The sequence below is a fragment of the Chiloscyllium plagiosum genome, chromosome 4, assembly GCF_004010195.1.
Source record: "Chiloscyllium plagiosum isolate BGI_BamShark_2017 chromosome 4, ASM401019v2, whole genome shotgun sequence".
In the NCBI taxonomy this organism is placed as follows: domain Eukaryota; kingdom Metazoa; phylum Chordata; class Chondrichthyes; order Orectolobiformes; family Hemiscylliidae; genus Chiloscyllium; species Chiloscyllium plagiosum.
The window spans coordinates 99,956,839-99,974,756 of NC_057713.1; the positions used below are offsets into that span (position 1 = coordinate 99,956,839).

The window sequence follows — 17,918 nt, forward strand, 5'->3', positions numbered from 1 at the left end:
TCCATGTCCTCGGCAGAGTGGGAGGGGGAGTTGAAATGTTGGGCCACGGGGCGGTTTGGTTTATTAGTGCGGGTGTCTCGGAGATGTTCCCTAAAGTGCTCTGCTAGGAGGCGCCCAGTCTCCCCAATGTAGAGGAGACTGCATCGGGAGCAACGGATACAATAAATGATATTAGTGGATGTGCAGGTAAAATTTTGGATATGGAAGGCTCCTTTAGGGCCTTGGATAGAGGTGAGGGAGGAGGTGTGGGCACAGGTTTTACAGTTCCTGCAGTGGCAGGGGAAAGTGCCAGGATGGGAGGGTGGGTCGTAGGGGGTGCGTGAACCTGACCAGGTAGTCACGGAGGGAACGGTCTTTGCGGAAGGCGGAAAGGGGTGGGGAGGGAAATATATCCCTGGTGATGGGGTCTTTTTGGAGGTGGCAGAAATGTCGGTGGATGATTTGGCTTATGCGGAGGTTTGTAGGGTGGAAGGTGAGCACCAGGGGCGTTCTGTCCTTGTTATGGTTGGATGGATGGGGTCTGAGGGCGGAGGTGCGGGATGTGGACAAGATGCGTTGATGGGCATCTTTAACCACGTGGGAAGGGAAATTGCGGTCTCTAAAGAAGGAGGCCATCTGGTGTGTTCTGTGGTGGAACTGGTCCTCCTGGGAGCAGATACGACGGAGGCGGAGGAATTAGGAATACGAGATGGCATTTTTGCAAGAGAGAGGGTGGGAAGAGGTGTAATCTAGTTGCAAGAGAAAGGGTGGGAAGAGGTGTAATCCAGTTGCAAGAGATAGGGTGGGAAGAGTTGTAATCCAGTTGCAAGAGAGAGGCTATTTCCACTCCTTTTACTATTTGTTTGTTGATTTCTCTGGCCTGGATTTTCTTTCCTGAACAGTGACAAAAATTGAAAAGTGCACTGGGATCTGCAATTTCTGGCAAGCTTACTGAGATTGGAATGTGAAAGTTGGTGTGCTGAATGGGCTTCTTCAGTGGCATTGTTTTCATTCTTCAAGTCGCAGGGACCCTTAGTTTAAATACTTTGCCCTTTCCCCAAGACCTGCACAGATCCCTCTAAATGCTGAACCAGAACAAAGCAATAGCTGGATTAGATGCTGGAAATCTGAAACAAAAGCAAATTGCTGGAGAAACTCCATGGTTCTAGTGGCGTCTGTGGAGAGAAAGTGCATTAATGTTTTGGATCCTGTGACCATTCTTCAGAACTGATTGTTGAGAAAAAAGTAGTATATGTGTTGAAGATAATGGTTGGGAAAGAGTAAACGATAGGTCGAGATAGCACACAAAGGGAGAAAACCGCAATTGGACAGACAAAGGAATGGATAACTATGTGCGGGGGAGAAAGAATAGCTGCTAAAGAAGATCATTAGTGGGTGAAGATGGGCTGGCTGGGATGAAACCAGCCCATGCGATGACAAGGCTATGGATGTAGGTGTGGGGAAAGGGCCTGGAAAAAGGTATTCAGGTCTTAAAATGATGTAACGGAATATTGAGTCCTGAAGGCCAGAGGTTCCACAAGCAGAAAATGAGCTGCTCTTCCTCCAGCTTGCACATAGTAGGTGTTCTGCTAAATGGTCACCCAGTCTGTTTCCTGTCCTCTATATTGAGGAGAGCACATTGTGAACAGTGAATACTGTAGATTGAGTGAATTGCTTCTTCACCTGGAAGATCTATCTGGGCCTTGGATAGTGAAGAGGGAGGAAGTAAATAGCGAGCTATCACATCCCCTGCAATTGCAGGCAAAGGTGATGTTTGTTGGGAAGTGTTCGTCTACTCCCAAAAATGGAACAGAATGCCCTGGAGGGAATAGTGCGTGTGGAAGTCTGACAAGGGAGGGGGTGGGAATTGTGTGTCTGGTGGTGACAGCAACCTGCTGAAGGTGGCAGAAATGGCAGATTAAGATCATTTGGATGTGACTGCTGGTAGGGTGGAAAATGAGGATCAGGGGAGCCTTGTCTGTGTTGTGGGAAGGAAGGAGAAGGGATGATGGCAGAAGTGCAGGAAATGGGTTGGACACTGCTCAGGGTCCTGTTAACCATGATGGTGTACAATCAACTTTAAATGCTTTTGTCCCCATCTAAATTGTTGGGATTGCAATTAAAATATTTTTCATGATTGCTCTGGCATCCTCTGAACTCTCTCTAGCATCCCTTGCTCCTCCATTTTTAAGGCCTGTTGCCAACATTATGGAATAGCAGAAAATTATTGGTCATAGACCTGAACAGCATGGATACAGACCCTTCAGTCCAAGTCATCTGTGCCGACCAGATATCCTAAATCAATCTTGTCCCGTTTGCCAGCACTTAGCCCATATTCTTCCAAACCTTTCCTATTCATTTACGCAGCCAGATGCCTTTTAAATGTTGTAATTGTACCAGTCTTCACCACTTCCTCTGGCAGCTCATTTCGTACATGTACCACATTCTGTGAAAATGTTGCCCCTTAGGTCCCTATTAAATCTTTCCCCTTTTACCTTAAATTTATTAGATTAGATTAGGTTAGATTACATAGTGTGGAAACAGGCCCTTCGGCCCAACAAGTCCACACCGCCCCGCCGAAGCGCAGCCCACCCATACCCCTACATCTACTCCTTACCTAACGCTACTGGCAATTTAGCATGTCCAGTTCACCTGACCTGCACATCTTTGGACTGTGGGAGGAAACCGGAGCACCCGGAGGAAACCCACACAGACACGAGGAGAATGTGCAAACTCCACACAGTCAGTCGCCTGAGGCGGGAATTGAACCCGGGTCTCTGGCGCTGTGAGGCAGCAGTGCTAACCACTGTGCCACCGTGCCGCCCACAATGTCCTGTAGTTCCCCCCACTATCCTATCCATGCCCCTCATGATTTTATAAACATCTATAAGGTCACCCCTCAGCCTCCTGCGCTCCAAGAAAAATAGCCGCAGCCTATTCACCCTCTCCCTATAGGTTAAACCCTCCAATCCTGGCAACATCCTTGTAAATCTTATCTGAACCTTTTCAAGTTTCAGAACATCCTTTCTGTAGCAGGGTGGCCTACAAAAGTGGCCAACCATTAAGTGTATAAGTCCTGTTCTGATTTACCTTCCCAAAATGCAGCACCTCACATTTATCTAAATGCCATTCTTTGGCTGATTGGCGCAAATGATCAAGACCGTGTTGAACTCTGAAGTAACCTCCTTTGCTGTCCACCACGCCACCAATATTGGTGTCATCTGCAAACTTACTAACCATAACCTCCTATGTTCACATCCAAATCATTTATATAAATGATGAAAAGCAGTGGACCCAGCACGGATCCTTGTGGCACTCCACTGGTCACAGGTCTCCAGTCCGAAAAACAACCCTCCACCACCACCCTCTGTCTTCTACCTTTTGAACCAGTTCTGTATCCAAATGGCTGGTTCTCCCTGTTTTCCAAGTGATTTAACCGGTCTCCCATGTGGAACCTAATGGAGAATGCCTCACTGAAATCCAAATAGATCACGTCTACTGCTCTGCCTTCATCAATCCTTTTCATTACTTCTTCAAAAAACTCAATCAAGTTCATAAGACATGATTTTCCACGCACAAATCCATGTTGACTATCCCTGATCAATCCTTGTTTTTCCAAATGCATGTAAATTCTGTCCCTCAGGATCCCCTCCAGCAACTTGCTCCACCACTAATGTCAGGTTTTTGAAACTCTTAAAACTTTAGATTGATGAGTTTTCATTAAAGCTGGAAAATATTCTAAATGGAACAAATTTTAAAATTTAACAAGTTTCAACAAATCTGCGTGTTGCAAGGTGTTCATCCATGACAGCATCAGTAGCACTGACCACCAAAGTCATTGAGGGGGAGATAGAAAAGACACTTAAGAAGAAAGCTATTATAATGGGAGTTTGTGTGTGGGTGGAGTCAGCAAATCAAATTGGTAATGGATCCCAAGAAAAGGAATTTGTGGAATGTCTACAAGATCATTGGTTTGAATTAGCTTGTAGTGGAGCCCAGAAGGGAACAGGCAGTTGTGGGTTTGGTGATGTGTAATGAGACTGATTTGATTTGGGACCTTAAGCTGAAGGAACCCCGAGGGGGGAATGATCATAATATTATAGAATTCCTACAGTGTAGAAAAGGCCCTTTGGCCCAACAAGCCCATAATGACCCTCTGAAGAGTATCCCATTAAAACCCTTTCCCCATTACTCTACATTTGTCACTGACTAATGCACCTAACCAACACTCTCTGAACATTATATGCAATTTAGTAAAGCCAGTTCACCTAACCTGCACATCTTTGGATTGTGGGAGGAAACCCACGCAGACACTGGAGAATATGCAGTCTCCACCTGGACGGTTGCCCACGGGTGGAATTGAACCTGGGTCCCTGTTGTGAGCCAGCAGTGCTAACTACTGAGTACCATGCTGCCCTATGACAGAATGATTCTGCAGTTTGAGAGGAAGAAGTAGGAATCATTTGTAACATTATACTTGAATAATTGGTAACAACAAAGACATGAGGGATGAGCTGGTCTATATCTCTCTGTCTCTCGCTCTGGTCCTCCCCTCCAACTATTTCTGATTCATGCACTCATCTACATGTCTCTTAAATATTGTAATTGTAACTGTACCAGCATCCACCTCTCTCTCTGGAACTTTATTCTACACATGAACCACTCTTTTGTAAACAAATTGTCTGTCATGTCTTTTTAAAATCTTTCTCCTCTGACCTTAAAAGTATGCCTCCTAGTTTTGAAAACCTCTCACCTTAGGAAAAAGACACCTGCTGTTCACCTTATCCCTTATCCATTCAAACTCCTATGCTTCATTGAAAAGTGTTCCAGCCTATCTGGCCTCTCCTGAGAACTCAATTGAATGAGAAACCTAACAGAAGATGGTGAATTTGTGAGGTACAGCGGAAATTCATTTCAAGGTAGAAGAAATATACTAATGGGAGGACCAGGCAACCACGGTTGACACAGGAAGTCAGGAACAATGTAACAGAAAAAGAAAAAGCATGTAGTCTCATGAAGATTAGTGGGAAACCTTTAAAAACCAGCAGAGGACAACTAAAAAAGCAATTGGGAGGAGATGATGAAATATGAGGGCAAGTAAGCTGGTAATATAAAACAAGATTGCATGTCTTTTTTAAATATACAAAAAGTGAAAGAGGCAAACTTCAGCTGCTGTAAAATGAGGCTGGTGAAGTATCAGTGGGGAACAAAGAAATGGTGAAGAGATTGAGTAGGAACTTTGAATCAGTCTTCATGGTGGAAGACAGCAGTAGCATACCACAACTTTGACAATCAGAGGGCAGAAGTGAGTGCAGTGATCACTAAAGAGAAAGTGCTGGGGGAAGCTGACAAGTCTGAAAGTAGACAAATCCGTCAGACTGGATGAACTACACCAGTGATCTGAAGGAGATACCTGAGGAGATTTTGGAGGCATTGGTAGTAATCTTTCAGGAAATCACTGGGGTCAGGGAGGGTCCCAGAGGACTGGAAAATGACCAGTGTAACACCCCCCTTTTAAGAAGGAAAGGGAGCAGTAAAAGGGAAGTTATCGGCCTGTTATACTGACCTCGGTTGGTAAGATTTAAGAGTTGGTCATTAAGGGTAAGTTTACGGAGTATTTGGAAGCACATGATAAAATAGCGCTGTGCCAACACTGCTGCTTCAAGAGGAGGTCATGCCTGATCAAATCTGTTAGAATTCTCTAGAAGGTATTGAACAAATTAGACAACAGAGACCCACTATGATCTATTTGGATTCCAGAAGTCCTTTTGACAAGGTGCAAAACAGGAAGCTGTTAACTAAGGTCTGGTAAGTGTTAGGGGCAAGGTAATTGGCATGGATAGAGGATTGTCTGACTAGCAGAGTACAAAGGGTGGAGATAAAGGAGTCTTTTTCAGAATGGCAGGCAGTGACTAGTGACGCGGGGATTGTGTTGGAGTCATGGCAACTCTCATTATACTTTAATGATCTGGAAGAAGGAATTTGAGAGCATTCTACCAGTTTGCAAATGAGACAAAGCTAGTTGGAGGAACAGATACTGTTGAGAAATGGGGAGGCTGCAGAAGGGCTTGGGCAGATGAGGAAAGAAGATAAAGAAAAGGCAGATGGAATACAATATGTGAAAGTATGAGGTTTTGCATTTTGGTAGGAAGAATAGAGGTGTAGACTGCTTTCTAAATGGGGAAAGGTTTTGAAAGTTGAATCACAAAGGGATTTGGGAGTCATAGTTTAGAATTCTCTTTTAAATTAATGTGGAGGTTCAGTTGGCAGTTAGGAAGGCAAATGAAATGTTAGCATTCATTTCGAGAGAGCGAGTAAGAACAGAAAGATCATGCTGAGGCTGTTTAAGGCCCTGGTCAGATCACATTTGGAATATTGTGAGCCGTTTCGGTGCCTGTACCGAAGGAAGGATGTGCTGGCATTGGAGGGAGTACAGCTGAGCTTGACAAGAATGATCCCAGGAATGAAGGGCTTGTTATAAAAGGAGTGGTTGAGGATTCTAGATCTGTACTTCATGGAATTTAGAAGGTTGAAGGAACTTCTCATAGAAACTTTCAGAATACTGAGAGGCCTGAATCGAATGGACATGGAGAAGGTGTTTCCACTTGTCGGAGCAACCAGTACCCAAGGGCTCAGTCTCCAACTGAAGAGATGACCCTTCAGAACTGAGGTGAGGAGGAATTTCTTCAGTCAGAGGGTTTTTTTTTAGATTAGATTAAATTAGATTAGATTACTTCCAGTGTAGAAACAGGCCCTTCGGCCCAACAAGTCCACACCGACCCAATTCAGAGTGTACTTTTAACAATTGTTGTTGGAGGTGTCTAAGTATTTAACCATTTAGTACTTTTAAAAGTGTTTGTTTGAAAATATTTTATAAACAATTAATTAAAAATTGAAGATGGCTGTTATTGAACTGAAGGCTAACCTCAAGGGGCCTGTCTTCAACTCAGGATGCTCAGATCCATGGCTTCATCAGCAGCATATCTTGCTGAAGACTCCATCGTTGCTAATCTTAACAATTAACCATCCTGCAAGAAGAAGAGGATGTCTTCACTACAATCTATGGACAAGTTAAATAACTTTGTTTTTGGCCAGCCAGTGATGAAGGCTACATCTTTGCTGCTCAGATGAAATCCACAATATTGACATGTAAAGCTGATCTCTTAATATTCTCCATTCTATTGTCCTATCTACACACTGTTCTCATTGCACACTTCATAATGTTAAATTACATCTGTCATCATGTGGCCTACATAACTTTGACTTTGTTCTTTCTCTGACCATTAATTATATCTTCCAGCTTCATTTGAGGCCTCTATCGTTTGAGCAATACTACACCGCAGAGTTAACCTTGTGTCAGATTCACAGATGTGTAATTGTGTGAGGTTCTGTTCAAAGGTAATCTAAGAAATATTTAATAAATGATCGTTATCACAACAGAGGAAAACACAATTTTTCCTACCAAGCAAATATAATTGCACTTTTATTTTAAAACTCAAGAAATCATTTTGGTGATGTGCATTAGTACATGAATAGCTTTGGCGCACTATTTTGGAAAATAATAAATCAAGCTTTCCAGTAAGTTATAGCTCCTCTAGTATCAGCGTCAGTCTGCATCCTTGTGCCTGTATCCATAACAACAACAAAGATTGACTATTATTCAAAGCAAAATTGGAATGGATTTAAACATTGACACCAAGGCAGGCCCTCCACCTGAAACCAAAAACAGAAGATGCTAGAAGCACTGCATGATTGTGGGGAATCACTATTTCAGAAACATTCTCTTCAAAGATGCTTCCATTTTCAAAAATGATCCACACTCGAAAGGTTCATTCTTGTCTTTGGTGATGCAAAATATTTCTAGCATTTTCAGCTTCTTTGGATAGTAATGTCATCTTGGCCACTAAAATTTATTTTTCTGATCACTTTCAGATTTGTACAGTATTATACATTCCTTATCCTAACTGAATAAATCTCTCACTCTCTTTGGGCTACCTTAGAAATATGAATTGCTATTATGCTGCATGTCAGTAATTTGTTTCTCAGTTACCTGATTGAGATTGAGCATACACTTGGCTCAATTATCAATCTTCCCTTTGATAGGCTTTTTCATCACTGAGTTGAAGGAAATATATGCCATGGCAGCAAGGCACTTGAATTTTGCAGTGGCTGTCACGATTTTAGGGCCTTTCAAATTAATAATGTATATTTTGGATGGCAATGAGGGATACTAAAAAAGCTCTTCACACAGTGCCATGGCTTCCTTGTATCTGCACTGAAAGGCAAGACGGGCTTTTTTTTAAACACCTTATCTGAAAGATAGTATCTCTAACAATGTCACATCCTTAAAACAGCACCAACATTTCCACTTAAATGGACCCTATTCTGAGTTTTGGACCTATAATTCACAACCCTGGACAAGAAAGCTACATCTGAACCAAATTTGCCTGTGAAACGCAAGGGACACTGAGTGGTGTAAATTCCCTTATCTGGGAAGGATCCATGTTGAGAGAACTCTTTTTTTTTAATCCAATAGGAAGTTCTGAGAATTGTCAACAAAGACCAAGATTAGAAGCTGAGAAAAGCTGCTCCATCTAGTCAAACCAGTGAAGCCTTGTCTGATTTTGTTTGTAACCAGAATGAGTGGATATGTAAGATCCTGAAAAGGTGGCTCCAGCAACTTTGGCTCATGATTTTCTCTCGCAAGCTGCTTTTGCTTACCATGAGGTTTTAAATATTAATGATACTATTGAGATTATGGGTAATATGACATTTTCATTTTTCTGATTTCTAATCTCATGGGCATTTTATAATGGAAAATGAACAAATATGTTTTGCTACCTTTTCAGCAGCATAGTTGATGCACGTTTGTGTATTGAGGAATCTGTGTTTATGATTATGGATAAGGGATTGCCAAACTGGAACATGTGCATTTGTTTTTCAAGCATTCCACTGTAACAAAGCCGAATGATTGGGAGTATTGTGGTCTGAAAAGACGAGTAGCTCTTTTTATTTTGAGATTTCTAATATAAGGCTGCTTTGTCATATGGTTTGATGTCACATTGATTTTTTTTTATGAATTGGTTGAGAAGATGGCAAAGTTGAGGACTGTCTTAAGGCCTTAGACTTCAAAGTTACAACTTACTGTATATTAGCTTACCGAAACATTTAGTATTAATCATTGGTACATCAGGCTGTGACATATTTATGTCAGTTAAGGACTAATCTAACTCTGTCTTCTCATGTCTATGAGCTTTGCTCTATTTCTTGGAGAGTCTCGCCATAGTGTCTTTGAGTGTTCCTTCTAGTGTAGAGATCTTCCAGAGTGTTCTAACTCTATCCACCATTGTGGCATTTAGGCTCAATGATGTAAGGCACCAATGCATTATCACAAGGTTGCATCAAGATCCTAAAACTCTTACACAATATTCCTCCTCCTTGTCACAAACATTGATTTAATAGTTATAGATGCTGTCATAAGGGTTATCTGTTTAATTCATCTTAAAACATTTACTGCACATTTTGTCCTTTCTCTCCTACCCCTCCAATATATGACTTGATACATATATCTATGTTGATTGGTGGATAAGGCAAGTATATGACTAGGTATAGAAACACTTGAGTAAAAGTTGGTGATAACTTCATTATACCATATTCAGTTGATTTGACTGAAGGAACTTTAGATGTAATTGCAGGAGTGTATAATAATTAAGGTACTTGCACAATTATGTTGCATTGTCAGTGGTGAATACAGTTGTTTCTCCTCCGAGCAAAAAATAAAGGAGTCTTGTTTTCCCACTTGTGATCCTGACACATGGCAGTGTCTAGAAAATATTTAATGTTGTTCCATTCAGGAACATTGGGGAAATGTTGTCCAGTAATCATCATTTACTTGTAAGATAATTGGAATGCATGTAATTTTAATACTGCAATAGTGAATGGTGATATATTGCTAGTTCAATGGTTTAGCCTGGTATTCAATAATTTTTACATTTCTATGATCACTTCTGTTCTCATTCCAGGTGCTTGTGAATGACTTTTTCTTGGTGGCCTGCCTCGAGGACTTTATCGAGAATGCCCGACTCTTCATCTTCGAGACATTTTGCCGCATTCATCAGTGCATTAGCATTAGGTACAGATATTTATAATGCTCTCAATTTGTGCTGCTACTGGAGCTTCATAGCAAACAAAGTGTTGATAATGTCATCCCTGGTAGTTCCTCAAGAATCCATTCCTTGACATGCAGAGCAGTGGTCATCAAACACTTTGTGTATAAATTTTGTGTCCAGGTGATTTTTATCTCTCAACATTTGTATGCATTCGAGAATGTTACTTCTCTTTAATATCTATTTTCAACTTGAGGATCAAATGGAATGTTGGGAGTTTGAAAGCACTCAAACTCATGGTTTGGATTTAACTTGAAGCCAGATGGTGGTGATTTGTTGTTTGATGCAACTGCCCATGTTTGCTGTCTTTATATTGTTTGAAATGAGCATGCAGCTGAAAGGAATATGTTGTTTTAGTTACTACTTGGCTCTGATTTCTCCTGAAGCTGGTTTAAGAGATGAGCTGGCTTGTGTATAAATTAGCCACGCAACAAGTACACTGTTTTAAATTGAATGATCGATTGTGTTACTTGCATGGTATTTGGTGAAGTGGAATTTGGATATTTTTCTCCTCCTAGTATGAGGCCAAAATACTTGTTATTATAATGCATGCACCAATGCAGTCTATATATCATGTCTCAATTTGGCATAACTATGTTTTATCTGTAATAACCAAGAAAATCAAAGCCAACCTTGAAGTCAATTGTGACTTATGGTGGTGATGAGGACCACTTCGTAGAGAATCAAGTGATAGAACATATGGTACACAGGCTAATTTGGTTTAACATGTGTTTCTGCTCCTTTACACCATGCGTTGGAGGACAGTGAAATAATTGTTTGAACAATGGCTGAAATCCTGAAACAATGTGTGAGCATCTTTGTCTTGTTTTTAAATCTTTTTATGATATTTGAAGCACTGCACCATCACTCAGTATGTGAAATCCTTTTAAAAATGTTCAACAAATTTCCAGAATGTTAATACTATGCAAAGATACCACTTAACACACCTGCCCTTGCTTCCTATCAATTGGGTTTATTTGATGGGTACATTTGAAAGAAGTGAGACAAATATTTGAGTCATCTGTATGCTTTGGTTTTCTTGGAGCTGATTACGAAGTGTGATCTTGATGTCTTTGTGAGCTATTAATAATAATTGGTATAGTTCAGTTTACTGGTCTGGTCTGCTATTGGAAGCAGATTGCCTTGATTTAATAGTGTTCACCACCACCAGATGCATAGATCATTTGAACTTGTCTTCAAGTAGCAACTGTTAAACCCATGCTAATTATGCACTTGGAGTCACAATTATTTGTTAGCTGATGAAACAAATAAAATGGATTCTGTCTCATTTGTTAGCCTTCATTTCAGGCAGGAAAATCATTTGGTTCTTCAAAGTGTTAGGCAGAATGTGTAGAAATAGAAAACGTCAAACTTTATAAAAGTGTCAATACCTTGTTTGGAGCGAAATGGGCGACAGTGACTTGATGGGATAAAATCATTGTGTTGCTTACTGCACAATTTGGGGCAGGTGATTGGCAGTTTAATAAAGAGAAAGCATTTCAACTAGTATCTGAAAGAATCTGTTGTGTCTGCACAACCTACGCTGTAGCTTTTACAAACTGTGAGGAGACTAATCTGAGCAACTGGGTCCTTTTAATTTTAAAAGTACAATCCAGGCCCTTTTTCAGTGCCCAGATGCCTGTTTGCTGGTCGTAAGAACTATTCTATCACCCTAGAGCTTGGAGTTTCTAAACTATAAAATGTTTTCATTTTGGAATTGGATCAGCATTTGGACCCAACTTTCACAATATATGTCAACCATTTATATGAGAATATCAAGTGCAATATTTCCACATGACAACTAATTTTGAGGAAATGAGTGTGGTGAGGAGGACGTAAGGCGGCGTCAGGTTGATTTTCGACCAGTTGATTGAGTCGGCTGATGCATGGTAGAATGTAGTACAAGCTGGGTAAATGTGAAAATTTCCATTTCTGGAGGAAAAATAGTGACAGTGTTATTTAAATGGTGAAAGATTGGTAAATATTGATGTACAAAGACTCAAATGTCCTTGTCCACTGTGCATGGTAAGTGTGCAAGTGCAGCAAGCAGTTAGAAAAGCAAATGAATTTCAGTACAAGAGGGTATGAGTACAGGAGCAAAGGAGTCTTGGTGCAACTGTACATGGCCTTGATGAGACCACACCTCACATGTGGCATGTAGTTTTGGTCTCCATACCTAGGTAAAAAAGAAAAGTCAAGATTAGAGTAGTGCTGGCAAAAGCCCATTCGGTCAGGCAGCATCTGAGGAGCAGAAAAATCGACGTTTCGGGCAAAAGCTCTTCATAAGGAATGTCCAAATCGTCAATTTTCCTGTAGCTCGGTTGCTGACTGACTTGCTGTGCTTTTCCAGCACTACTATAATCTTGACTCTAATCTCCAGCATCTGCAGTACCCACTTTCGCCTAAGAAAAACATACACTTGCCATAAAAGGAATACAGCAAAGGTTTACCAGACTTGATTCCTTGGATGGCAGATTTGTCCTGAGAGTAGAGATTGGGTCTGTATTTATTGCCGTTGAGAAGAATGACAGGAGATTTCACTGAAACATACAAAATCCTGGCAGCGCTGGACAGGATGCTGGGCTGATATTTACCCTTGCCAAAGGGTACCATAACATGGGATCACTCCTCATGATATGTGGTAGACCATTTTGGACTGAGGTGAGGGTGGTGAGCCTGTAGAATTCTGTACTGCAGAAGGTTGTTGAAGCAAAATCGCTGAATATATTTAAGTTTTTTAAAAAAAATTCTAGAGGCGAAAGATGGTAAGGGATTTGGGGAGGCACTGGGATTTTGGCATTGAGATAGAGTATCGTCCATGATCATGTTGAAATTTGGAGTGGGCTAAATAGACCAAATGGCCTCTCCTCCTATTTTCTATGTTCCTCAGGGTAAAAATGTGATTGACCATTCTTGGACACATTTAGAAGTGACTTTTATTTTAAATTCTACGTTTTAGATAAAACTTTTTCTCAACTGTGACGAGCTGTGTTAATCTTGAGCATTTTTTCTCTGCAAAGTTTGGAATGCATGAGTTCTTGCATTTTGTGATGGTGGATTTCCCATCACATTGCTGGTGTTCATTGAAAGGAACTTTGGCAGGAGTCTTGCAACATGTAATACAAAAGAAATTATCCGAAGTTGCTTTCTTTAAGTTGGCAACTTTTAAATGTTAAATGTCAATGGCTGACCAACCAATAAAAATCTAAGGCTTTATTTTCACATCCTGTTTCACTTTATTCCATCCTGAATTTTGTTTGGTCCCTAGCAAATAATTGTTCCTTGATCCAGTGAAAATAACTAAATAATGGCTGAATAAATTTCTCATCTATTTAACTTAACACTTCATAAGATGCTAAGAAAGATATAAAACTTGATAAAATAGAAAACTACTGTGCATCTTACCATTGCCAATGCTGCCACATTTCTTGATGTTGTAAATGGCTATAAATAGCAATTTCTTTGAGCAGTCAAGCAGAAGTGGATGACCTTTTTTTGAACTGGAAGAAATGGCCTTTTACAAGATGTGCTTTGTGCTATTCTTAAAAAAAAAGCACAAGGATGCTATTAGTCACTTCTTTTCCCCTAGAATTAAGTGAAAGAATACATAACTTCAAGTCTTAGTCTCACATAATTGTGTATTTCTAATATTAACACACCTTTCGACAGAACAACTGCATGGGGTAAGCTCGGTGTTGGAAGAATTCGATTCCAGCGGCATATTGGACAGTGTATGCCATTCAGCACCTCAACAATTTTGACAGCTGGGATTTTTATAATCTTAAAATGATGGTAGATGACTAGTGCTGAATTGTAAACTGCAATTCTGGGTTGAGGCGGGAGGTTACACTAAAACTTGAAATAATCAACACAAGAGGGAAATTGTATATAGCGGACACAAGCAACAGCACTCTGAGCAGTTTAGGCAAGGTCGAGCATGACAAGTTTTAGGGGTGACTTGATAGAGGTGTACAAGATGATTAGGGGTTTAGATAGGGTCGACAGTGAGAATCTTTTTCCACGTATGGAGTCAGCTATTACAAGGGGGCATAGCTTTAAATTAAGAGGGGGGTAGGTATAGGACAGATGTTAGGGGTAGGTTCTTTACTCAGCGAGTCGTGAGTTCATGGAATGCACTGCCAGTAGCAGTGGTGGACTCTCCCTCATTATGGGCATTTAAGCGGGCATTGGATAGGCATATGGAGGATAGTGGGCTAGTGTAGGTTAGGGTGGGCTTGGATCGGCGCAACATCGAGGGCCGAAGGGCCTGTACTGCGCTGTATTCTTCTATGTTCTATGTTCTAAGTTGCCCAAGTGGACGATGCAATGCAACCCCACCCTGTAAACCAGTCACTTCAATTCAGACATGTAACACCAACTTTTTTTTTTGTTGCTTTTCACTGTAGATTATAAAGCTGCTTTTTACAGCATGTTAAAGATGAAGGCGATATTACAGGAAGTTTGTGTATCTCAGTAAATGATGATAGTAATAACACAATGAAGCAATTCAGCGATTTATCCAACCAGTTCTTCAAAAATCGATTAGTTACCCATTGCTACTTATTTGTTCTGTGTCCCATCACTTGCTAAGCTTTCGTGAAGTTCTGCTGTCTCTTGTTGTTACTGTCTCTGCAGTTCTTTTGCAGGCAATCATTATGACAGAACAAAGTTGTAGAATGTAAGTAACACTGAAATGGAACCAGCATTTGAATCATTAATCAAAAACTAACTACTATGGTGTTATACCTGACAGACATTTAACATTTTTACATGCTTCCTCGAGACCTGGGTTCGATTCCCACCTTGAGTGACTGTCTGTGTGGAGTTTGCACATTCTCCCTCCGGGTGCTCCTCCCACAGTCCAAAGATGTGCAGGTCAGGTGAATTGGCCATGCTAAGTTGCCCATAGTGTTAGGCGCATGAGTCAGGGGTAAATCGGGTAGGGGAATGGGTCTGGGTGGGTTGCTTTTCGGAGGGTGGGTATGGACTTGTTGGGCCGAAGGGCCTATTTCCATAATGTAGGGAATCTAATCTAATCTAATCTATTCCTGTGCTTCATACTTGTCAATTGCATTGGTAGTTATTGGCAAACCAGTTTTTTTAAAATTCATGAATCTTAATGTATGAACTCCACTACAAAATGATATCTCTCAATGTTATCAAGTAGCCAAAAGTTTAATTGACATTGTGACAGTTTATGCAACAAGGTTTTGTTGAAGAAACCAAACAGTGGCAGATCAGGGGCGACCAAGAAGAGTTATCCAGGTTGGCAGGAGGGAGTAGTGGTGGTGGTGAGGGATGAAAACAGTAGGATGAGTATAACATGAAAAGGATGGAAATTTAAGCAAGTACTGTTGTAATTTCGATACTAATTTCAGTACAGATGTTTTACAAGTCCCTGCTAATTTCATGAACATTGGCTTGGTTTTTCAATCATTTCGCAAGAAGCTCTGAAATAGTTTGCCTTTTGCCAGGAAGTTGAATGTGTTAATTTCAACTGCATAAGTAATTAGTTCCTCCTCTCTCCATCTGATGACTCAAAATCTCCCTTTGATACACGAACAAGTTAACAGAAATTCACTGGTAATCCAGAACATAAAATACGAAAACTATACAACTTCCCCTGCATGCACACACTCCTCTATTGTCCAGTCTTCTATAGAAATACCTCTCTGCACTCTTCCAAAGGCATTCCAAAAAATAATGCTTTTCATTGTCCACCTACAATATTTCTAAAATAGTATCAATGTAACACTGATACCATTGTTATACCTTGGGCATGAAATGTTTGGAGACGTTTTCAAATATCAACAAGCGTAGAATGGTTAGTGGAGAATAATTCAAATCTGAATTCAATTAAGTTTTAATTCGCCATACTGATGAAATTTCATAGTGTCAAAGATCAAGATTAACAACATATTCGAAGGCCTCCTTTTTAAAGCAAAGCATTAAGGAAACATGCTATTACCATATGTCACAGAGGCTTGTGTTTTGTAATCTGCTTGGCATTTTACTTTTACATTCTGCATTATCAACAAATTGCTGTCAACTTGTTACCTTTATCAGTGGGAGATTTTCAGTAGTCAGATGCATGTGTTTGTAGAAGGCCTCTCCTGGTTCATGTTAATTTAACATAAAATAAATCAAATAATTCTGTCTTTAATGAGACTCTGTTAGCATGGTTTGGACATCTGTTGTTCATTCTTCAAGAGTTAAATCTGGTCTTAAACAGAAACGCTCAATGTTTGAAGCACTAACAGGATTCTCAGACTTTAGGATTGATAGCATCCTGTTAAGCAAACTATAACAAAATCAAGCAAAGTGCTCTGGTTCTGTAATTAATGTACAAAGAAAACATTTTAATTATTTTATCTAATTACTTTTCAATGTATTGTGGCGGCTACTTTCAGCAATTTTACACGTTTTCATACTTAGAAGTAGTTTATTTCACATTGATTTTTTTTTGGTTTTGGACTGTTCATGCTGCTTGTTCTGAGAAATTTTCTGCTAGAACTCTATTTACAGCTTTATCTATACACAAGTTATCTTCACATAGGATCGGAGCTTCTGCTTCATTCTGGACCTTAGTCCTTAATCATGTGACTGACAATTATTGCATTTTCATCATATATGCTTCGGATAACTCCATCAGTGTGCCGCTCCTCTCGCTCATGTTGTTGCTCTCGCATTCTTTCCCTTCCTCCCCACTCTGTGCCTTTGTCGCCACTGTATTGGTATTCCAGACATCTCCTCTCTTCTCTCCCTCCTTCCCCACCCCAAAAAAAAATCAAGCTTCAGAGGGTTAGCCTTTGTGATGCTTTGGCTACTCTTGCTAACCTTGTTCCAAATCCTTGTTAAAATCAAGGATGTTCCACATGCTTTGTTCTGTATGATGATTGTACTTTTCTGGGGGGTTTGGTGGGGGGTGGGGTGGGGGTGCGGTGGGGAGGTGGTGGTGTACAGCTTGCTTTTTTCACTACTTGGTAATGATTTCAAATTTCTATTGCTTTTTGTTTAATGCTATCAGTGTATTATGATTTCTCCTATAATCCCATGATCTGTTTCAGCTATATACAATTTTTTTTTGTGTGGTGTTCTTGCTATAATTATTTCACCTTTCTGTTGGTTTGATTTAATATTCTGTCCTCTGGCTGCAGCGTAGCCAAATCTTGAGCCCTATATCTTTGGCTTAAGTTTTAAATCTTGTGGACTTTTTACAATGTTTCCCTCTATTGTAGACATTCTCATTAATGCTAGATTTTTTTGTATACATTTTGGTTTTAAGGACATGCACAGACAATAAAATGAAGGGCAAATTCTAAAAGGAGTGCGACAGCAAAGGGACCTGGGTGTATATATGCACAATTTATTGAAGGTAGCAGGAAAGGAAGAGGACCAATTAATAAATGTGCAGTGTCCTGGTCTTTATTAATAAGAATGTAAAAGGGTCTATTTCCATGCTGTACATCTCTATCTCTGACTCTGCAAGAGCAAAGAAGTTATTTTGAACTTGTACAAGGCACTTGTTAGACCTTCGCTGAATTACGGTTGGCGCCATATCGATGGGCCGAAGAGCACTGTAATGTTCTATGTTATGGTCTATTGGTGCTACATTATAGGAAGGGTGAGAATGAATTTGAGAGAGTACAGTAGAGGTTTTTAAGGATACTTCCAGGAGTGAGAATTTTCAATTATGAGGATAGTTTGGAGAGGTTGGGATTGTTCTCTTTGAAGAGAAGATGTAATGCAACTTCTCAAAATCATGAGGGAGCT

General features: G+C 40.3%; 1 protein-coding gene across 2 annotated transcripts in view; it reads left to right on the top strand.

Moving 5' to 3' along the window:
• Positions 1–17,918, top strand: part of LOC122549252 (eukaryotic translation initiation factor 3 subunit E) — a 157,490-nt gene that overhangs the window by 112,560 nt on the left and 27,012 nt on the right. For both annotated transcript variants that reach the window (XM_043688743.1, XM_043688744.1), the window contains one exon: positions 10,002–10,111. In XM_043688743.1, the coding sequence (XP_043544678.1) occupies positions 10,002–10,111 (110 nt within the window). The remainder of the gene's footprint in view (positions 1–10,001; positions 10,112–17,918) is intronic.